We start from the raw sequence: 23,987 nt of genomic DNA on the forward strand, positions 1-23,987 counted from the left end.
TAAGAAAGGAATTAGTTTATGTTTAATAAAATGCACAAACATTATTACATTGTCAGTCCTGCCATTAGGCAGGCTAGTACCAATATGCAAGGGAGGGGAAGAATTTTGCACAGAATCTTGCCAGTGCCTCTTTTTTGCTTGATGCAGAGTGAGACCTTCAACACCACTTTACATAATGGAAAAGAGCTTAACACAAGGGGGGTATCCAAGACAACACCCCTGGGATGTGCTCCAGCAGCCGACACACAACTAATACAGTGTTGATGTGCACACTATTGACTCAGAATATGCTTACATTTTAAAGCCAGAGTCCCATGTCTTGGTTAGCAGTACTTGGAATAGCTTCAGGGAGTATAAATGGACAGAATATATTGCCTGTAAGGGTATGGGATTAGGGCACCAACTCTGGCTAGGCCAGTAATCAGCCTATTAGGAAGCTGGCCCCACCACCCCCAAGATACTTAGCATAGTGCAAATGAAACAACAGAACTGGTTTGCCAGATGCTTAAGATACTAACATGCTGCATTATTTCAAAACCAAAACTGCTCCTGCTTGCAAGGTGAGAGTGTGTCCCACGCAAATGAGCAGCCAGCATGTCTAACCGTATGCCACCACCACATCTGCTACTAGGTCCTGAAAACTGATCAGGTTTTGGTATGGCTAGCAGAACTCTCTCAAAAGATGCACACACAAAAGTTGAGCCCAGTTTGAAAATAATCAAAAAGTTAGCTCCAGGGCCAGGGCCCCCCCACAATGGCCAAGACGACTTGCAGTGCCATGCGTTGAATGGCAGGACAAGGCACTGCACGGTGTCTACCCGGGCAGGAGCCCCCCCCCTCAATTAGCAACAGGCTCCTCCTTTGTACTTGGAACAGGCTTCTTCAGGAAGTGCATCACGGCTTGCACCACTTTGTCGGGGGAGATGTTGTACACAGGGTGCGTAGGCTGCTGTTGGAGGGAAGGAAACAAACAGGAATTAAAGGGGAAACTGTGTCTACTCTGACCAGTTCCATAGCAAGAGAAGCCAAGTCTGTCAACTTAGGTAAGTTAATGAAGGCAAGTTATTTAAGGACATATTTCATGGCAATATGTATGGAGCTACAGGAGTCTGAAGCCCAGCATCCTGACCACTGAAAGAAGTTTTTCTCAGCTCCACTGTAGCTTTTGAGAGTTTACTAGACGTTATCCACATAGTCATTATCCTTGAGCAGTTGCCAAGGCCTCAGCACCAACCCCGGGCTCCTTCCCATTGTGCCACCACTTGCTTGCCAGGCCATCTGCCTCTCAGGTGGGGAAGCAGCAACAGCAGCAAGGAACCACAAAATCCCTGGCTCCCTCCCCTCCCCTCTAGCTGGAGGTAAGGATTGTTCCTTATCACTGCCTGCCTACCAGCTGTTGCAGTGACACAACAAAGGAAAGGGGTGGTTCCACAGAAAGGGCATCTTGCCAAGCCCCGCCTCCCAAACCTGGAGCTGGCCTTGTTCAAGCGTCTCTGAGGAGACATTCACTGCAGCAGCAGCAGCAGCAGCAGCAGCAGCACTGGGGCAATCTCACAAGAAAATGCTTCTCTTCGAAATGTTCCCAGTGCAAGAGGGACATTTCCCCATGAGAGGAATAAGGAATGCACAATGAGAAGCAAAGTTCACAGTTCAAGGCTGTAATCATACTTGACGCATACCACACAGCAGGAGAATCTGGCTTGGGATGGAGGGTCATGGAAGAGAACGGGAAGGCTATGCCTGTTGAAAGCTCACAGACCAAAGGAAATCATATCTGGAGCTCACACTGCCTATGCAGAAAGACAAGAGCCTCAGCAAGCACCCCTCTTTCATTATACTTCCTATTCTGCCTTATCCGCATTGCTCTTTATCACAAGCCTCACTCCTTCCTCCTAACCTGTCAAGCCCTGTTATCTCAAATGCTGTGAAATTAAGCATCCATAGCCACCATGCGACTTGCAACAACAACAAACTATTTGGTGTGGCAAGTGCGCTACTCACATCCACCACCCCCCCCCCACACAAAAAAAAACATCATTTCTGGTCTTGCCTGATTATTTTTTATTATTATTTATTGAATTTATATACTGCCCTATATCTGGAGGTCTCAGGGTGGTTCACAGTCTAACCACTGTGTGGTATCCTTTTCTGCCTTTGGCTATGTCACAGAGGGGGAAGGTTCATGCCAAATTTCTGGCACACTTTCCTGCTGAGAAGAGTTAAAATATAAAGGAAACCCAAAACTGCCACACACCAAATTTGAGATGTTTCTACCCTAATCTTTAAGAGGCAGGCCTATGAAGATGCAGAGGCAACAGGATACTGAGGCCTGTTGGCTGTGGAATGTCACCACCTGCCTTCCTCAGTAGCAAGGGCGGCCCTCTCTGAAGACCTTTTTAACATGGCTGTGAAAAGGGAAGGGAGGGGATTCAGAGTTCCTGCCTTATCTCACTAGCCGGAGTGTCTGAAAGCAGCCTTTAGGCCAAGGCATGGCGCCAATGAAGGCTGCCATTACCAGTGCACAGTGAGATGGCAAAAAAGTGAATGAAATCAATTCACCGCTGTAACACACATACTGAATTTTCACTAGTGTCTCCAGGATTATGAGTTGCAGACAGGATTTACTTGCAGCTGAATGGCATCCTCAAAAGCACTAGCTTACTTTCCACCTATTCAAAAGTATGTGATTGGAAATTCTGTTATGAACTAACTTGTTCTGCACCACTTGGACTAAGATGCAGATCAGAACATAGTTATCCTTTGGATTCTGCAGTTCTCCCAGTTTTGTTATGCACGTCTCTGCTTAAATAGCAATATAAAAGCATTTGTGTTTTAGGAGAAAATTGTTCAATTTTTGAGAGAAAATAACAAATTTTGTGGCAATTTCCATATTTAAATATGTAAATAAATGCAATTTTCATTAATTTAATTTAAAAAAAATTGATGAAATATGTGAAATGTGATAGAACAGATTTAGGAATGGATCGGAGCGGCATCTTCCTGATCTGTGTCACTTTCACTTGGGTTCATTCCTAAGACACACACAAAACACATGCACAAACTCATCCACATCCCTGGCATAGCTTACCAGACGGTTCTCTGGCACTCCTAGCACTACTTCATGGAGAAGGTCCCCACTGCCAAAATGCTGTGCTATCGACAGCCCACTGAGGCAATAGCAGGTATGGTAAAAATCCCGGAACCTGGCGGTAGAAACATACATAAGGTTGAGGTGAGTGAGAAACTGGAAGCCCAACTGTTCCACTCAGCCACCCTCAGGGGCAAAATCTCCATTTGTTTCAGTGCAGGGTACGCAAAGCCCCAAGTTGGGTGCCAGATTAGTTTCCCGTAATCATCTTCTTTGTGATATTCTTTCACCTTATAGTACAGTTGTACCTTGGTTCCCAAACGGCTTGGCTCCCGAACAAATTGGCTTCCAAACGCCGCAAACCTGGAAGTACTGTATTTTTCACTCTGTAGGACGCACCGGACCATAGGACGCACCTTGTTTTAGAGGGGGAGAACAAGAAAAAAAAAATCTCCCCCTCTCCGCCCAGCACTCCTTCAGTGAAGCAGCAGGAGGCATTGCGCAGAGCGGGGGAGAATTTCCCCCCTCTTGTTCTCCCCCTCTAAAACAAGGTGCGTCCTATGGTCCAGTGCGTCCTACAGAGCGAAAAATACGTTTTTTCCCCCCTTCTTCACCCCCAGCTGGGAGAGGTGGCGCACAGCTATGGCAGCAGCCTCTTTAGCCGCACGCCACCTCTCCGGCAGGGAGAGGCTGCTCACGGCTATGGCAATACTCCCACCTCCCGCAAAAGCCCACAGGAGCCGCACACCCTTTAGGGAGTGCGCGGCTCCTGTGGGCTTTTCTACGAGGAGGGAGAAGGGACTGACTGGCTGCGTCAGTCCCTTCTCCCTCCTGAGGAAAAGCCCGCAAGAGCCGCACGGAGCTTGTGTGCAGCTTTTGGGGGCTTTTCCTACCTACCTTCCCCCTGCATTTGCCCCATAGGACGCACACACATTTCCCCTTCATTTTTGGAGGGGGGAAAGTGCATCCTATAGTGCGAAAAATACAGTAAGTGTTCTGGCTTGCAAACTTTTTTTGGAAGCCGAATGTCCATTTCAGCTGTTGACATTGTTTCCAGGGCCAATCAGCCAATCAGAAGCTGCGTCTTGGTTTGCGAATGTTTTGGAAGTTGAACCGACTTCCAAAATGGATTGAGTTTAGGAACCAAGGTACCACTGTACTTATGTTTAAAAAACCGCTTGTAAATTTAATCCCAGTCATGGGTATTCCTGCTGTATGCTGAGTCACAAGTAAAGATTTTCTCAGTTAGGGTGACCAACACTCACTTGCCCGGCTTGTCCAAGAGGCCCCCGGCAGGGCACTGGCAGCATAGTAGGATGTACTCTTGAAGCGCTTCCTGGTCAAACATCCAGTGTGTCATACTGAGGGCAGAGTCACCTAAAAGGAACAAAAACCCCAGTAAGAGGCTAACACTTCCACTGGAGAAAGAGCAGGCCAACAGGAAGACACCAAATGGAAGACTGCACTCCCTCCCTTCTTCCGCTTTGCAAGGGCGGAGCTACGGCCACCCACTTTTGGGCCTTGTCCACACAGAAGCCTTCCATTTTCGCTATCGGGCAGTCATTTCCTTGTTCCTTAATCTAATGAGAGAAAGCAAGGACAGCAAGCAGATAACAAGCAGCAGCTTGTGGAGGGGATGCAAGAAGGAAAGGTGGAAGGGAAGCACGCAAGGAGTATGTGCTGGCAGAGTTCATCTGAGGCAGTTAACCTAATAATAGAAATTCATTGCATCCTGCGAATAGAACTCTCCTCTCTTGCGTGTTGAAACTGTCTCCTCCATCGTGCAAAATGGTTCATCTGGCTAGTATTCCAGCTCTGAGGTCCAACAGAAGAAGGTTGCAGAGTGTGCTTTCATTTTGCTTTTAAAAGCAACATAACCCCTACTCCCTGCTATTGTCACTTTTAAATTGTTGCCAGTTCCTACAGTGATAGCGCAACAGGGATATTTAGGTACATGCTGGGCTGGTATGCCAAAGGAACCGGTAACCCTGCACAGATATGCTTATAAACAAACCATCATGCCCCACATCGCTTCAGACTGGTCCTCTGACACTGGCCACATCCAGAGATTTCGGGAAGTTTTAAAATCACAGAGCATCAAGCTAGCACCGTACGTTCAATAAGTGAGGAAAGTGTTGGAGATTTCCTTGTACATATGGATGCCATGAATATACTGCTTAGTAACTAACCACAACCCAATTTTTCCTTAGATGAGTAGGTCCTTTTAAAATTAAATTACTGTATTTTTCACTCTATAAGATGCACCAGACCACAAGACGCACCTAGTTTTTGGAGGAGGAAAACAAGAAAAAAAATATTCTGAATCTCAGAAGCCAGAACAGCAAGAAGGATTGCTGTGCAGTGAAAGCAGCAATCCCTCTTGCTGTTCTGACTTCTGGGATAGCTGTACAGTCTGCATTCGCTCCATAAGACGCACACACATTTCCCCTTACTTTTTAGGAGGGAAAAAGTGAGTCTTATAGAGCAAAAAATATGGTATACCCTGATACATCTGTAAGCAGAGAGTTCTGTGGAGCAATTGTGCATTTTAATATATATATATTTAAATTTCACCTATTACATTGCCCTCTTGCATCTAGTGGAGAGAGAGGCAAGAAAGGAGGGCATCCACCCCTTTTGCTCATAAATCACCCTCCCAGGAACCCCCCTCCCCCCAAAACCCCACCCCAGTTTAGGGTGACGGTTGTGCATTAAAGTGCAGTTATTGCTTGGGTCCCTTTTTCCTCTTAGAGTGCAACTGTCACATCAGCTGCCCATCAGCTTCGCAAAATCTCTGCAAGGACAGTAGTTAAGTGAAGGGGAGTTGGAAAGTTTGGCTGTGAAGGTGCGGGGAGGTAAACATGGAAAAAGCAGGTGAATGAGGGACATTTGGGGGGGGGGGAGTGGAGGGCAAGTACTGAGGAAGAATGGCACTGGCACTCTTTGATACAATGACATTTTTCATGGGTCCCCCAACAGCTTTGTTATTTTCAATCCTATGACATGTTGATGCCGGTTCTACTGTAACAATGAAAGGGAGGTTGTTGGTTTTTTTAGTTTCCACAAGGACAGAGAATACAAATGCTGCAGAGAAGCACATATTGTGTCTTTTGCTCACGCTAGGCTCCTCAAACGAAACACTCCACATCTAACAGTTTGGGGGTGAGAGGAAGCAAGTGAAAGGGGCAGCATACCTGGGGAATTGTGGACAAGCCTGCAGTGCTCAGACTCACCTTTGGCATGCAGGGCTCGATGTAAGAGAGGCAGCAAGCCAGCCTGCCAGAATGAGTAGCAGCCATCTACCAGCTTGTTACAACGGCCCTGAAACCCTCCTTCAAAACGCATCTGGCGGCTTGTAACCCAGTGCTAGCAGGGAGAGAAAGCAAACATCACTATTGCTCAGTGCAGCCACAGGACCTGCTCCACCCAGCGGATATATCAATGGAGACAACTGCAGACCCCTAGCACAGTCTGGGGAGTCGGAGGGCACACACCCGTCCCCCCGTCCCCTTCATGTGTTTCCTGCAGCAAAACCTAACATGCCCAGGTTGCCACGGAAAATATGAAGAGGTTTTTGATAATTAAACTAAACGAGGAAACAAGCAACCAAGCAAACCAATAAAACTGGAAATGAGAAATTACGGCACGTTGGTGAACATTAAGAGATCATGTTTCTATCTTATGAATGGCCCTGAGATCCTGCCATTTCAGGTTTGAATCAAATTATTTCTTTATTTCCCGGTGCTGCACGTATGCACGGTTACATGCCAGCTAATCACGCATCAGTGGGGGATGCCCGTATTTGAAGACAGTTACAGACAAAATGGGGTTTCACGATATTATGAAATAATGTTAGAAATGGTACATGTTTCCTTTTAATCAATTAATGCAGAGCTCAAGGGAATGATTATGAATATGTGCTGTGAATGTACAGACAGACACTTTTAGGGAGAGCATAAGAATGGAAGGGGCAGGGCAAAAGGAGAATCCCAATCCCAGATACTGAAATCCAGTGGGATCCTATGTTTTGGCATTGTGATGGCTATGACAGTGCCTTCTGCACTGATAAGGCTCCATCTAGAGTGCCTCTTCCACAAAGGAAAAGGGTTCCTTCATTTGAAGAAGAAGAGGCAAGGGATTTTCACTGGTTACTCTGTGCCGCCTGCAGTTCTGCTCTGAAGGGTCCCCTGACGCTCTGGAGCAGCTTTATGGGGAATGCTAAAATTCACTTCTCCACCCATGAACAGTGGTCTGCTCATGGGAGCTCTGGATCTGAGCCATAGTGAATGTTGAAACAGCAGCACAGAGAGAATTAGAACCAGGCTGGCAAATGGTTACTTACCAATAAGCTTTTCAGATTCAAGACGTGCTCACTTTTCAGAATGACCAGTGCTGCCAGTCCACAGAAAGTGTACCCTCCGTGAGCCTCCATGCCAGGGACGCCACCGATCCCACCCTCCCAGTTCTGGCATCTAATTCAAAAGCAAAGCACAAAAACAGGGGGGGAAACCACAGGATATGTTTTCTTGTCCACAATACAACAATTATCTTCATGCTCGTTCTCTAGACTCCTGCTGCTGGGCAGGTAACTACACTCAAACTTGGCAACCAAAGAAGCACTGGGTGTCCAAGGCCAAACAAGAGCTAAGTGTTTTCCTACCTTGCTATCCAGTCCGCTGTCCCTTCAAAGAGAGTTGGTGTGATGATGTTGGTAAGCGAGGCCACCGATGCAGCACAATACGCACTCCTGAGATTTAAATAAGAGACTATTTAACTTCTACACATGGATGAAGAATGATGCAAGCCGAGCTACTGCTGTCAGGGAGACACCATATTAAACTGCACAATCCACCACCCAGCCATGACCGTAGAAATGTCACAAAGAGAGTACTTGGAAGTTAAGTCATTCTATACTCAAGACTTGGTTTTAATATCTGAGCAACCCTGAGAAGGCATTTGCTCAATGTACTCAATCAGCTTGTTGGCAAGGGTGGGAGGAGAGGGAGGGAGAGAAAGAAAGAAAGAGGGAGAGAGAGACCATGTTTTGTTTGTTTTAAAATAAAATTACTCTGGATGAGGCTATTAGAATGGAAGGTACACCAGGAGCTAAATTCAGAAGAGTTTACCCCAGTGCATCCATTTCTTTCCTTCCTTGATGCACCAAGGGACTGGTATCCTAGATTTATATTAGTAGCCACGGAAAGATACTGAGCGGATTTCAATATTGTTAATTAAGACAGAAAAAGCCTTGCTCACAACATTATTCATTGAAATCCCAGGGGAAGAAAAATAAAGGTTACATTCTTCCCTGAAAGAAGAGCCAGAGCTTCATTTAAAATGGTTTGTCACAGCAAGCCACTGTACAAGTTGAAAAAGATTTTCTTCTTCAGCTTTAGAATCTGCTGCACCAAAACAAACTGGCCATGTCTGCCATTCTTTCCACATGCAAGCACTTCTCTTGAACTGCAGCCAAGGACTGCCTTTTCCTGCCCCCTAGAGGGACAAGCCAGGAATATTTAACATCACTTACAGCTGAAAGAAGCAAATAATGGCTCCCATAATCTTCCTAACATTAGAAGCCAGACCTTATTCCACCACTGAAGTTTAGCTACACTATTACAAAACAGGATTAATGCTTGTTGTGCTAAGACAAAACTCTCTACGAACACCATTGCTACAAAAATTTCATCAGAACCCAAAGCTGCTGCTGAGCATCACATGAAAGAAATACTTGAAACATTTCCAACACACCTGACATCCACCTCTCCCCCTATGTGCATGATGAAGGAGCCATCAGGCTGCTTCAGGGAATACAAATAGTCCAGAAGCTTCTCTCTGAAAAAACAATAGAGAACATTTATCCCTATTAAGAGGGGGAAAACAACTGAGATGCTGGAAGAGCCAACCCACATGAATGAAAATGCGCTTCAGGATCATCTAGGCCAGGGGTTTTCAGTTTTTCGCTGGCTAAGGAACCCCTCCAACATGTCATGATATCCTATGGCAACCCAGCCCCCTCTCCCTACCAATAAGAGCCCCCCGCCAACTTTCCCTCCGAAAAAGCAGGTTCCACAACTTCTTCTGACTTTGTCCCCACCACCGTGTTTTCATGTTAAGGTAAAACCTGGTATTCCATTGCCCTGCTGTACAAGCCTAAATAAAAGAAATACATCATCTCACACAACCTCCATGTTTGGACCCACAGCTCCCAGAGAAAGACTGATTTTGACCATTTCATCACTGGTGTCACATGATGCACTATGGGACTAGATCAGGCTGCGTGTGACTTGTGGTCACTCCCACTCTTTGAGTGGGGACGCCTGGCTGGTGCAGGATGGGAAAGTGATGTGCCTGAGGTGTACGTTGGAATGCCTAGCGATGAAAGTGGACTCCAAAGGTTCCGCAGAACCCTGGTTAAAAACATGAACCTGGACTAACCACCTAGATTTATTTTTTCTAAATCTGGAGCTAACCCTTCTCTAGCCCTGGAGTGCAAGAAAGGCCTGAGCGCCAGGAAGAGCTTTGCTCTCCTTGATTCAAAGCAAAGGAAGCTACCAACAAGTGGACGGGAGGCAGTGTGGTGGATGTAGACACCAAGCAGCACATTGTGGCAAAGGCTGTGTTGGGAAAGGGCCACCAGCCCAGCTTACCAGCTAACCTTTCTTCTTCAGCAAGTAGGAAGCCTGAAGAGGGGGACTGTACTGGCAGACATTGGTCAAGAATGCTTCAGGCTTCACCTAATATCTAGGATCTGAGCAGAGGGGAGGGGGTCCCTGCTACGATTTTACCTGTTGATAACACTGTATGCCTCTTCAGTCCCAATAATGCAGAGAGCATTGACGGCTGCGTACGTTGGAGCAAGATGTGGGTACTGGTTTGGTCCCCCTCCAAAGCCTCCGCTGGGGCTCTGACAGCGGCTCAGGAACTGGCACACACTAGGCACAGAGGAAAGACCAAGGGCAAACTTTGTTTTTATAAGCAAGAAGCATTTAAACACAAAACAAGCAGCACAGGGCCTTCCTGGGCTAAGAAATAAGGACCGCAGCTCTTATACTAGCAGCAGTGTTTGACAATGTGCCAGTGGCACTACAGTCCATTGCCACATTGCGCAGAAGGAAGGGGGAAATTGAAGTGAATGTACAACTCGGACACTAAATGAATTGGGTTGGATCTGGAGAAGCTGGACTCCAGTCAAATAATGAGGCTCTCATGCTTCCCTTGGCAGCCGTGTCCACATACATCTCCCAACACACCAGAAGTTGCTCCCAATAATCACAAGTGGGATGAGGTACAGGAGAACTGCAGCGGGAGAGGAAAATATCAGCAGAAAGCGAGGAAGGCCTTGCACTCGAACGAAGGACCCCCTGGACTCTATGGAAGGTTCTCTCTCACCAGAGCCATCTAACTGAATCTCAACAGCAGAACAAGCATTCTCCTCCACTTTTGCCATTCTATTCCATTGTTTGTTATTGTTTTAATCCTAATATACACAAAGGTCTGTTACAGGCGCCCTTTCCCAGGCTCTCCCCCCAATCTATTTTGGGACAGAAGCTGCCAACATGGAAGGCCTTTGCGATCAAAGAGGGTTTGTCTCTCCCCACCCTTAAAATATTGATTTGGGGCATCGTTTAATGACCTACTGTAATTTACATTTTACTTATTAAGAAACAAATAACACTGAGAACAACACCCCCCACAATAAGTATTTTAATTTAAGAACAACGTACACACAATATATGTGTACAGTGGTACCTCGGGTTAAGTAATTAATTCGTTCCGGAGGTCCGTACTTAACCTGAAACTGTTCTTATCCTGAAGCACCACTTTAGCTAATGGGGCCTCCTGCTGCTGCCGCGCCGCCGGAGCACGATTTCTGTTCTCATCCTGAAGCAAAGTTCTTAACCTGAAGCACTATTTCTGGGTTAGTGGAGTCTGTAACCTGAAGCGTATGTAACCTGAAGTGTATGTAACCCGAGGTACCACTGTATATGGAAATTTTTGCAATGCAACTGCAGTAGTCACACATTGAAATGCAACACATCCAGCCCCAGACCAAGGAGGGCAGGCCACAGAAAGTGCAAATCTACTCATCTACAACAAATCTTGTTGTAGGTGGCAACAATACTGCAAAGCAACATTCAGAGTGCCTTCTGGACATGCTGATTAAAGGAACAAAACTCCTTTCCCTAATGGTTATATTTCGCAGCAACAGTAGCTCCCAGATATGGATCTGAACTTTTGAAATACCAATCAGGATAATTTAATGTATAACCAAGTTATGCAGAACACATTGTATGTTTCTAAAGTAACAAAGTGACTTGAAATCTGTAAAGGGTGTTAAAAAGTATTACAAATTACCACAAAAACAAGGTTCGTTTCAACATTTCCCAAAATTTTGCAACTCAAATTCTGCTCAACCCAATTCCTCCTGAGTGAAAGCGACCCAAGCTTACTAATTTTCCCTCTTTCTCCTTACAAATTGCAAAACTTCTCTTCTTTGAAAAACAATTTGCAACCAATACTTCTTTCAAATGCAATAACCTTCTCTCTCCTAACTACCACCACCCTTTCTACACACATAGATTTTCAAACCCTACAGGGAATGGGTTTCTTTCTCCTAGTGGCTGAAGCTGATCTCTTACCGCCACCATCTTTGCTGATCACAAGATGCACCAAATGCTTCTACTCGAGGAAAAGCTATTGAGAGGTCATTGTTGGAGCAAAGACAATGCACTGTTGTATTTCAAAAAAATGCTCTTATGCATCATGCAGGGACATTGGGAGGTTAGCCCAGAGAGGCACACACTGTGCAAAGATAAGGAAAACTTCTGGAAGTTAATTTCTCCTATAATGTTTAAGTCAGAAAGTTGAGCAGAAGGTTTTTCAGGTTATACTTAGTCCTTATTTCTCTAAATTTTGAGTTCTGAATTTACCTCCAAGTGTCTAGATAGGAAACGTTGCTAAATAGCTTGCTAACAAAAGAGAAACTCTGAAAACACGTAATTCAATTCAAAGCTCTGCCCAAAGATCATCTTTTGTTTCTGAGACATCAACAGAAGCCGCCTGCATAATTTTTGAGCTTCTCAACAACGACTCCCAGCAGTTATGTACAGTGGTACCTCGGGTTAAGTACTTAATTCGTTCTGGAGGTCTGTTCTTAACCTGAAACCGTTCTTAACCTGAAGCACCACTTTAGCTAATGGGGCCTCCTGCTGCTGCCGCGCCGCCGGAGCACGATTTCTGTTCTCATCCTGAAGCAAAGTTCTTAACCTGAGGTAATATTTCTGGGTTGGCAGAGTCTGTAACCTGAAGCATATGTAACCTGAAGCGTATGTAACCCGAGGTACCACTGTAATGACAATGCTCGGAATAAATGGCAAAGTGTTTTGCAGGAACGGAAGTGAAATATAAAACAAATCTTACTCTGAAGTTACAGATTCCGGGATGGGTTCCTCAAGCAGTTCAAGGCTGTGCAAGATCCAGTAGCACAACCATGGGCGGCTGGCATCTAGACACTTGGAAGAGAAAACGACAGCTGTTAAAATCCATGACTGACACAGCTGTATTTGTTACACTCCAACAAAAGGAGGGCAAAGAAGGCGAATCAGAACTGGAAAGTAAGAGGTTTAGAAGGATAAAGGACACCAATTTATGAAGGGAATTTACATACCTCTTTAAGAATAGCTTCATTATTCACACAATTCCAAGCTAACATGAGAACCTCTTTTCATTTATCACCAAATGGACAGAGCAAAAGACACGGGTAACAAATATTTAGCTTTCAACCCCAGAGGAGCCAGCACTACAAGTGAAGTGGCTCCTAGAAAATGGATTTAGCAAGGTAAACGGGAACGCAGCCAGTGTTTCTAGGGCCTACAAAAGTGCCCCTCAGTGAGACAGGAAAAGGAAGTCCCTTGATACCTCAGATTCCAGAGAAAAGTTAAAGAAACCTCAGCTGTAGAAAAAGCAAGGAGGATAATGAGCCATAATCATGTTAACCCACCATCAAATATTTTTCCACTAACAGCATATAAGCAGGAAGGAAACAGTACAAACTTGTTCAGCCAGAAGGGATTACCTCATAGGCATCTGTCAGTTGTCTCAGCCCTCTCTTCAGGTAGTGGAAGTGTTTCTCTCGCTGCAAAACAAACCTGAAGGATAGACCAAAAGATATACAAATGATCAAAGAGTCATAAAGCCACGTAAGTGCTCTACAGCCATGTGTGTTTGTTTAACCCTCCTTTAAAACCATCCAGGATAGTGGGCATCTCATCTGAAGTCCATATGGTAATAGTGCAGAGAGAGACAGGAGGGAAACAGTGCAGATGGGATTGACAGAGGAAGTATTCTTAAGTTATTCCTAGAAAAATGATACCTGTAGAGCAAAGGCCCCAGGAGGAGCTGATAAAGACGGGAGCAGGGAGGACCAGGGAGAACACGCAAGACATTGAAGCAAAGATGAGAAGAGAGATGAAGCCGCTGTTCATAATTTTATAAACCTGTGATCATGTCCCTCCTGAGACATCTTTTTCAAAATTAAAGGCCAAACTAGAAGTGACATCATTCACACAACAGCAATTGTGTGGTTTTTATTTATTTATTATTAGGTAAACAGCAGGAGCAAGGAGCCAATTTGGACCGGGGCCCTGGCAAGGGGATCAGACCCCTGCATCTGCTGTGGGTAGGGTTGCCATATGTCTGGAAAACTTTTTTGTCATATGCCAAAAAAAAAAAAAGCTCAACTTTGGGCAAAACTAAAAAAAAGCTCAAGAACTCTTCTGTCTGGATTTTGAAATATGGCAACCCTAGCTGTGTGTATTGGAAGAAAAGCTCCCATTTGTGCCAGTCGAAGCTTTCCTTCCAATGCTAACCAGCAGGCATGGGGGCCAGCTCAGCACTATCCATTTTGTAATGGAAAGACCAGAACCATCTAAAGTATTGTAAATATGAGTTTACCACAACTCTATATAAAGGCATTGCTTGAATCCTAAGAGAAAGGAAGGCAGCTCACAAGAAAGTCACCCAGTACTTCCTCACTATTGCAGCTACCTACACACATACCCCATTCCCCAAAAGCCTCTCCAGAAAGTTGAGGGCTCTCCTGAACAATGTGGGATGGGGTATATAAATCAGCAGTCAAACAAGAAGATGGAGTGAGTGGAGGAAAGATTGCATGGATACAATAACTTACTGCGCGTCATGATGATTTGTCTTATAAGCATCAAAGACCTCTTGGACTATATCTTCTACTTTTGTCTGCAACAAGTTAAAGGGACAAAGAACAGGTACAATAACTATGGGTGGGGAGGATGCAGAGAACACTATATACTAGCATTTACTATTACTATTATTATTAAAATAATTTCTACACCACTTTTTTCAAAGGTCTCAAAGCAATTTACTATGTAAATTAACATGCAAGACAAAACATTACAAAATATCAAAGTAAAACATTAGAGATGGACCCATTTAATGCAGCATATGTAACAGGAAAGCAAAATATTTTCTTATACATAAAAACATGACAGCTAAAAATCAGAATGCAAGAACCCCTCTGCACTCAGAAGACAGCACTATTACAAAAGAACCATTATAGCACAAATGGAGCAATATGGCGTGGCATGCCAAGAAGAAAAGTGTCTACGGCAGCTGTGAGTAATTGTTAAAAGGGTGTCAGAGTTCAAGAGGGCTGCTGCTGCTCCAGTTTTATAAAAACAACACAGAAGCTCGTAAAAGAAGTGGATGGTAAAAAATAACAAGCTATAGCTCCTTTAGTATATCACATCTACACAACTGCTGCCCGTGAGGAAAGGCCACAGATGAAAGGCAGAATGTCCCATGTTCAATCCCGGGCATCTCCAGGTATGACAAGGAAAAAGACTCTAGTCCAAAATTAAGATAGGCAGCACAGAGGTAGATGGGTCAATGGTTTGACCTGGTCTAGGGCAACTTCATATGTGCCTGTGGTTCAGTGTTGCAGCACACAATCAAAAAGGCTCTTCTGCTCCCAGGACATCCCAACCCATGTAGCACTGTACAGTATGCACAACCCAGGCTGATCTTTGTGGGGTGGGGGGAGTTGACCACAGGTACTTTCCAAGAATCACTGTGGGGTTTAGCATCCTTAAGAGCACATAGCTAGAATCAAGACACATAATGAAGCCCTCCACCCATCTCCTCAGTGAAAAGTACCATCAAACAGAATGCATGGGAGCAAAATCAATAGTTGGTATGATAGGAAACATTAGATTAGATCACATATATATTTAGGCAGCAGAGGACACAACACTTGCAAAATCTTGTTGCGAGGCACTCCATTTGGATAGAATGGAGTCATTTTTAGTGCATTGTTCCATCTATAAATATATATGTATGGAGAAAGAGAGAGTAACTGGCAACAGTGAGTGGAGGGCGTTTCGCCGTGGAATGAGAAACTTGCAGGCTAATAACTTACTGCTGCCATGCTAATATATATTAAGCTAAGCTCTGGCTTAGTTTTCCCGCTGCTTTTACCATAACTGTCTGCCAACACAGTGACATTATGAATTGATATATTATTTGTGAGATACCACCATTTCAGTAAGGAGCATCTTAAAGGTGATGGGACTTTCTGCTGACAAGGCAAGGACTTGTTCCACCTGCCTTGCCCCACCCTCCAACCCTCGGAGCCTAGAAGCCTTCAGAACGCAGTTACTGCGTCTTTTGATGAACTGAGTGGAAATCTGAGTCATGGGGATGGAGAAAGAGTATGTGTGAATTCAACAGTGCTTAGTTTTGTTTTTGTTTGTTAGTTTGTTAATGTTCACATTGTGTTGTGGATTATGAGTGCTGCAAATGCTTTGTGAATCTTATAATATAACTTTTCTTGTGGTTGTGCTGTTTAGCCTGTTTTTTAAGTCGCTTAGTTAATAGTGTTTCATACAAGGTGGTTGTTTTACTGATGATTTGTTAAATTATTTTGTATGATTTATGTTGTAATTGGGATGTTTTACTATGCTAATACAGTGGTACCTCAGTTTTTTAATGTAATCTGTTCCAGAAGACTGTTCGAATTCTGAAACGTTCAAAAACCGAGGACGCAACAGCCGACAGCTAGGCCCCAGGATCTTGCACTCAGCAGAAGCCGCATGGCATGTTCAACTTCTGAGGTGTGTTCAAAAACCGAAGCATTTACTTCCAGGTTTATGGCGTTTGTAAACCGAAATGTTCGTCAACGGAGATGTTCAAAAACCGAGGTACCACTGTATTTGTAAGCCGCTTTGTGATTTGTATGAGTGAAAAGAGGCATAGAAATATAATAAATGAATTGCTTAATGAAAGACAGAAAATGGGGAAGAAGTGCAAGAAGGAGAGAAGCATGGCAGCAGGTATTTAAACACAACGAAAGGGTTCCATATTTCACTTCTCTTAAGCTGCTGCTCCAGCTCCCAACAAAAGAAAGGGAACTGCTATGAAGCATGCATGGGGGAGTGGAAGTAATTAGAAACCAGGCTCACTGATAGAGGCGGAGGGGAAATAGCGAGGGGAGACAGAGAGGAAGGAGCTCAGCACATCATAAGGTTGGGTGTAATAGGTGAGGAAAGGTTCTAGAAACTAGGAGTTGCAGAATCAGTGCAAGGTGTGTGCATGAATGCTCTTAGTTTTAATAATTTGCCTATAGCATCAAAGCAGCCAGGCTAAGCTGAAGCCAGCACTAAATACGCAGCAACAGAACAGGGAAATCTGTGAGGTCTCTGACTAGCTCATGCTATATTCCTACTCTATGGCTACATGAACAAAGAAATCCACATTGGCATTCACATCCTTATTCCACAGCTCACCTTAATTGGGGCCACAAAGCCTCAATTGACACTTTCCTGCTCTTTTGCCCTGGTATCTAATGTTTTCTCACTGTCTCGGATTTGAAAAGTGCTGCCTTCTCCATTAAAGGTCAGATTCTAGGGAGAGATAATGAGCAGCAATCACCCCTCAGGGATGTCTCAGGCCTCCAGCAAGGAAGCAAGTCCAACTAGTAATCATGTTTACTGGATGACTGTAATTTCAGCTGCTTTGGTCTGAACAGTGGAAAGTGGCAAGTGCAACTAAAATCAGAAGTAGGCCACAAAATCCAAGACTACATCCACACAATACGTGTAAAGCAAATGACATCTCCACAAAGAATCCTGAGAACTCTGATTTACCTCTCATGGAGCTACAATTCACAGCACTTTTAACTACAGTTCACAGGATTGTTTGGGGGAACTCATGTGCCTTAAATGTATCGTCTGAATGCACCCTAGTATAGCACATCAAATGCATTCGGTTTCTAATACATAGAACTATTTTGCCAGCCACATATGCTTTGACTTTAGCAAATTTCTTTCCAGAACCTTAGGAAAGGCAGTTGGCTTCCCCTCAATTTCAGAGCTTCTCTCAAGGATTGAGTACTATTTGGAAGGGAAGGGGTCAAATGAACTAAGCAACTGAGTAACTTTACATAAGTTCCTTTCGCTCAGCTTTGCAGCTATAGAAACCATGACCATCAAGAAAAAGATGGTCAAACACTATCGGTTAAGCAAGATTTATAAATAATCATAATTTGTTCATTGTCCCGCCAGTTGAACTTCAAAGAATGAAGTATTTCCATGACTAAAAGGACTTAATTAAAACCAGTAGAAGGATAATTTAAGTCCTATAAACTCTAGGATAGTCATTTCCATGATTTAACTGGAAATGATTTACTGCATAATTATTTTATGCAACCAAGCAAACCAAAGGAAAATCATAACTATTAGTGCTCTACTCAGCTGTGTCTATCCAACACTACTTATCCATTTATGCTCTGATTTTACACAAGTAAGTTTGTTAAATCTCTGTCTTCTATAGCCTGTCTTCCTGAGCCAAAGAGCTCAATTCTTATGAAGGGGCATACCTGGCCACGCCCATCCAACTTTTGCACAATTAAAAAACCAGTGGTATTATGTCAGAAATATGAATGACAGGCTTTAGCCTAATGAAGTTAACAGAACAAGTGGTTTGAGACTTGCAGCTTTGAAATACTTTTAACTGTCCTGTCTACCAGTGGTCTTGGGGAATATTGTGAGCTGAATACTACATAAAATAGATACAACAAGGTGGTGTACAACATAAGAACATAAAAATATACTGGATTACTACAATTTTGCCATCTATATTTCTGAGGGAAAGTATATGCAGGTCTTAACACACAATCACCATAGGAAGCAGGTCTAGCAATACCTATCACATTTTCCACTTAGAAATATGGGTCACCTTACACAAAGTCAGATGACTGTCCAACCAGCATTGAAGAACAGTCAGCCCAAGTGCAGGTAGAGGTCTTTCCTCTCACTGATTAATTCCAGAAACTGAGAAGAACTTGTTTATGTCATGGATATGCCCTACTAACTAAAGCTCAACCCCCTTTATCCCCTTCTGGTCAATAATTAAGATGTCTTCCACAGAGAACAAAAAGGATATAATCACTGAAATACAGAGACCTTTCAGCAGGTAACTTGAATGCTTAAAATATATCAGTAAATTGCTCCACACATTTTACTAACACAACCAAATTGTGATGTGATTGAAAGGATGCCTTTGATTGATTCCACAGGGGTAGCCATGTTTCTTTGTTGGTGAATCAGCTATGTTTGTTTCTTGCCCTTTCTTAAACACAGCAGCATACATACAACAAAACTGCTGAGTGTTTCACTACATATTGAGAAAGATGTAGTCTTACATTTAGTTCAGTGTTTAAAAAAACACACACCATATTATATGATGGAGGACCTGGGGCTAGCATGCTTTGAACAGTTATCCTATGGAGCCTTGTAACTTGCTGATCACCAGAGTCCTTCTCTCTGAGTCCTGATAGTTTCTTGCAGCCCTTCTGTCCCCAATCTTTGAATTCCAAGCCTATGTCCTTGCTCCTCTGTGAGTTCAAGCCTTTTATCTGTTCACCTCTTGTTGTTTGTGAGCACTCAAAACGTGTACATCAGGTTGATGCCTTCCCATTATCTGCTGTTTTAGAAGCATCATCCTCCACATTGACTTTTCAAAGGTCACGTAGTTCCAAGGCTACCTTCCCCCTGAACATTGCAAACAATGCTCCGTAATCAAATGTGGCAGCCAGGCGGGTCAGGAACTGCTTACCATGCAAATTTCAAACAGGTTTTATAAAGGCATAAAGTTACAAAGTGTCACAGTAATTAAGCACTGGCAGGAATAAATGCTTAATCATTAAGGTTTATAATATTGATGTAATATAAAATACCCACTTCTCTTTCCCTCAAAATACTTATGCCTGCCTTTTATCTCCAAAAAGGTTAAAGCTTTGCCTGTTTCCAAATGTATCAGTCCTCACAACTTTTTTGTTTAAGGTTATGGAAGCAATGTCCTCCTACACAGTTTGGTGTTCCAGTACTGTACTTAAATTAAGAAATTCAGTGTTCTTCACTACCACTGAATTTCTAAATTTAAGTACTGGAACACCAAACTGTGTAGGAGGACAAAGACATGTACATCATTGTCACTGTGCACCTCTCAATTCAGTCTCTGACCTTACGTAGGAAAGAACCACAAAGGGATTTGTGATTACTTGATCTGTCTGCACGATTGGGGAACCTGATAAAAGTGTCCATGACAGAACTGGGTAAGAAGGGTGGTGAGAGATAGCAGCTAGTGGCAGTGGCGTAGTGTGGGTTGTCAGCACCCGGGGCAAGGCAAGTAATTTGCGCCCCCTAACCCGTGGATTTGCGCCCCCTAACCCGTGGATTTGCGCCCCCTAACCCGTGGATTTGCCCTAACCCCAGATGTTGCGCCCGGTGCGGCCGGCCCCCCCTGCACCCCCCACGCTACGCCACTGGCTAGTGGAAAGGGAACTGGTGTGAGATGCAACCCCTTATCCTTTGAACCCAGCACTCTCTATAACCATTGTTACCTTGCTTGTGTTTTTTAAAAAATAGGTACAGTAATATATTTTTCTAAGACCACTTCTGTTAGCATACAAATAGGCAGACTTAAAAGTTGCAGGGATACAGTAAACTCTGGATATGAATAGGATGTGTGCCTATAACTACAAATAGGTGTGAGCTGGAAGTGGGGAAGTTTGGCTGAAGGAGATGGGGAAACACCACTATTAAAACCACTTTGAATCTCCATCTGTCCCAATATATAGATTCCCCAAAGGTAGGGCGAGTCTTGAAGTGGTGTCCAAATTCACAAACTGCGAGGAACACCAGCAGCACACCCACGTTTTTCTCCTGTTTCCCCACAAACAGTTACTCTCTAACAAGGTTTCAAACAACAAAAGAGGAGGTGCAAAACGGTTCTCCAACGTGTGCAGACAAGGAACTCCATCGTGTGTGATGGGAAGCGGACAAATGGCAAAAAACAGAAGCGACTTAAGCATATTAATGAATCAGCTTCCATGGGCAATGGACTACCTGAAATGGACTTGAGGCGGCACATGGCGAAGTAGAGGCTAAACCAAATCTAACAAGATAATATACCTCAAAAAAGCCCCACCCCACAACCCTGGAGATTCTCACTGTGCTGAGCACAATGGATCTACAGGGCGGCCACCGGGGCATCGTTCTCTCTCCGCCCGTGCAGAGAAACAGACCGGACCCCTGAAGCCACACGCCCGCGAAGTGCACCCTGGGAGTTGTAGTCCCTCTCCCTGGAAAGAGGGGGCGGCTCCCAGCCCCACCTGCTCTGCTGAAGTGAGGGTCCGAACTCCGTCGTCCTCCAGCCTCTCCCGGCCCGCTTCCGTGCCGCCCCGCCGGTAGCGTCTCCTGTCGGCGACGGGCTGGGTAGAAGCGGCGGCCGCCATGATCCCACAGAGCCGCTCAGCCCGCGCGACTGAGGCTGGCAGCCCGAGAGGCAGTGTGCTCAAGCCCGGCTACGGCGGCTCGCTGAAGGCAAGAAAGGTCCGAGCGCGCTGCTCAAGTACTATATACTGTAGCAGCTTCGCCCAAACGCGCCGGGAAGCGCCGGCGGCAGCGTCGGCAACTCGCTGCCGCCCCCACGTGGCGGCTATTTTAACCCGCCAGTTTCAGCTCTCATAATGTGCCAGAGATGCGGCAAGCGACTGCTAGACGCTGTGATCCCAAGTGGGAATCCTCTCTCTCTGACGCAATGCGCCCTGCTGAAGGGCTGGGGGAAGCACAAGAGGGATCCCTCAAACCAGTTTAACTACAGGGACTAGAGCTGTCCATGCGGCATGAAAAGGGAGTTCCCCTCACTCTTCACAGACCAGTTTATTTAAAGGGGAAGTGGGTTCCCAAGTTACTTGCCCTGCTTTTTAGCCTTGCGTTAGCGAGTGAGTGCGTGAGCTGAGCAGACAACAGCTCCTGGAAATCTCTAGGCAGTCTGCTTGTTGTAAGGCAATTCTCCCTTTCCAGCGTCGACAGGTGGTGTGTGGGAAGAGTTGCTCTCCGGTGGCTCCAGATGGAAAACTGAACTCCTACTTACCATGACTGTGCTTTGTTCCCAGTCTCCTTGCCGGTTTAAGAGTGCTGCATCGCTCGCGACTTCAGTAGGCCTAGGGAACTTGTGGTCTCCTAGTTTTTTGCACTCCTGTTATCCCTGACCGTTGGCCACGCTGGCTGGGGCTGCTGGGAATAGGAGCCTAACAATACCTGGTCACAGGTTACCCCATCCTTGCTGTAGTGGCTTCAAAAGTATACTTTATTATGTTTCCCTTCTCTCCCCGCCCCCCACAAACACATGCACAGGTTCTCTTCAGATTTGAGCAACGCAGAGATCAGCAGGAATAATAATGATAATAATAATAATAATAATAATAATAATAATAATAATAGTTTATTTATACCCCACCCATCTGGCAAGGTTTCCCCAGCCACTCTGGGCAGCTCAGTATTAGTTGTGGATCCAGCTAGAGTGCTAAATAATCCCTTTTCAAGGGTGAAACTAGGCTCATTTTCACCCAGGTCAAAGACCCAGTTTGGCATACACACACCTGATGTGCATTTGCGTACACACATCACAAGCTGGGAGCCTCAATGGCGCCCCTCTGGAGGTTTCACCTGGGACAAAAAAACCTGGCTAGCCCCCCTATAGCTATGGCTCTGCCCTTTTTATGCCTATCTTGCATTTCCAGTACAGTGGTACCTCGGGTTAAGAACTTAATTCATTCCGGAAGTCCATTCTTATCCTGAAACTGTTCTTAACCTGAAGCACCACTTTAGCTAATGGGGCCTCCTGCTGCCACCGCACCACTGCTGTGTGATTTCTGTTCTCATCCTGAAGCAAAGTTCTTAACCCGAGGTACTATTTCTGGGTTAGCAGAGTCTGTAACCTGAAGCATATGTAACCTGAGGTACCACTGTATTTAAAACTAGCTATGATCATTCAAATGTAAGGAGGAGGAGAGATTTTGCTCAACAAAGGGGAATTATTGTGCGCTTTGAGAGAAATTGATTGATAACAACTGAAGTGGACAGAGGAGTAGGGTTCCAACCTGGGTTCATTGGAGTGGAGCCTAGGACCCTGAGTGGTTCTCTTTCTTCAGGTTAGTTCTTGGTTTCTTTTTTTGTGTGCCCCCCCCCCAAATAGGCATTGTGTGTGGGCTGACATTCATCTCTCTCGTTTAAGAAAATCTGCCTCCAATTTTTCCTCTCCTGAAACTGAAGGGACTGAAATCTTTGTATTTCTCAACATGAGCAGGCCAGCTTGTGTGACAGCATTAGTTTTAAAATAGCTGCATTTTCCTTTTTCTATGAACAGGCAAGCTTTACAACTGCAGTGCCCCATCTGCCCTAATGAACCAGTCTTCATGGGATGCACATAAAGGTCTTCATGTGAGACACCAAATCAAGCTCTCAGTTCAGAAAACCTGGGAGGAGAACCTATGCAGAAACAAAGAGGTGGAGAAATTTAAAAATTGCTTCAAAATAAGTTTAACCCATCTTCTCCAAGATTCAGAAGGAAACTGCAACTTAGGGTAACACTTACATGTATCTCATGAAGTGTTCTCTAGTGACCAGTGCTTTTTTCTAAAAAAATGTTTAGGGGTACTCCCCTTTTCCTACTCATATTGAAATACTGCCCCTCAATGAGGCCAAACTTAGATTCACAAATGTTTAGGGGTATGCGTACCCCCAGAAAAAAAGCACTGCTAGTGACTATTCCACAAAAGCTTTCTGAAGAACTGTAGTCCAGTTCTTCAGAGCAAATAGCTGCAGTCATGTGAGAAACTGATGTTCAAGGATTTCAAGGCAGAATAGTAGAAATGGAAAAGCAGGTGGTGCATTTAAATCAACATATTTTCTTCGTCTTTTAATGTTTGAATTAGTGTGTTTTTAAAATATACAACACAAATTACTACAACAAAATCCCTAATCCACCCCTCCCCACGTATGACTGATTAATGGTATTAGAGTGAGAATTATCTTTTCGATGTAACATATAAGCACAGTCCAGGAAAATCTTATGGTGCTCCAGTTTGTTCATACAGATGGTGAGGAGTACGCTTAAGATACATTAAATCATGAAGATCATATTTAAATCAACATTTTTGTTTATCTTCTACCCAACTATAAATTGTTTGCCGTTAAATTCCTGCAATAAAACGTTGTGTTGAGGATGAAATAGCCGTATTATTTATTAGACACGTGTTGTTTAAGTGTTGCTGTCTGCATAAAAAGTAGGTAGACATTTTAGTCCCCTGTACTTGCTCAAGCCATATTTACAACGAAAATACAAATCAATATTTTAATTTCCTTTAGATGTGCAGACCTCTACCATGCTGCAATAAACCCAATAGTACAGGAAATTATTCACAGAGACAACAGCTCCCAAAAGAAGCACGGGCATAATCTAGAGTTGTAATGAGCTAACTGTCACAGAATGGGACACAGGAAGTACAATTCAATCAATG

At 44.4% G+C, this 23,987-nt stretch overlaps 1 protein-coding gene across 1 annotated transcript; it reads right to left on the bottom strand.

The window, feature by feature from the left end:
- On the bottom strand, positions 1 to 20,996 carry LOC309328370 (protein farnesyltransferase subunit beta-like). The gene is made up of 12 exons (XM_081838366.1): positions 20,796 to 20,996; positions 14,280 to 14,344; positions 13,167 to 13,239; positions 12,512 to 12,603; positions 9,877 to 10,023; positions 8,840 to 8,923; positions 7,749 to 7,835; positions 7,431 to 7,560; positions 6,322 to 6,454; positions 4,354 to 4,465; positions 3,089 to 3,203; positions 1 to 949 (listed from the first exon to the last, which is right to left on the bottom strand). Exons 1-12 carry the CDS (start codon positions 20,916 to 20,918, stop codon positions 839 to 841), a joined length of 1,272 nt encoding a protein of 423 aa, XP_081694492.1. The 5' UTR covers positions 20,919 to 20,996; the 3' UTR covers positions 1 to 838.
- Between the last annotated feature and the right edge of the window lie 2,991 nt (positions 20,997 to 23,987).

The sequence above is a fragment of the Podarcis erhardii genome, assembly GCF_964252035.2.
Source record: "Podarcis erhardii genome assembly, chromosome: 1".
Taxonomy (NCBI): Eukaryota; Metazoa; Chordata; class Lepidosauria; order Squamata; family Lacertidae; genus Podarcis; species Podarcis erhardii.

Bases quoted from the DNA above. Each gene is read 5' to 3' on its own strand.
- LOC309328370 (XM_081838366.1), bottom strand. From the start codon at position 20,918: ATGGCGGCCGCCGCTTCTACCCAGCCCGTCGCCGACAGGAGACGCTAC. The intron at 8,924-9,876 runs GTAAAATCGTAG...TTGTTTTTTCAG, and splicing joins GCATACAGTGTTATCAACAG to AGAGAAGCTTCTGGACTATT. The intron at 7,561-7,748 runs GTAGGAAAACAC...CTTTTGAATTAG, and splicing joins ACAGCGGACTGGATAGCAAG to ATGCCAGAACTGGGAGGGTG.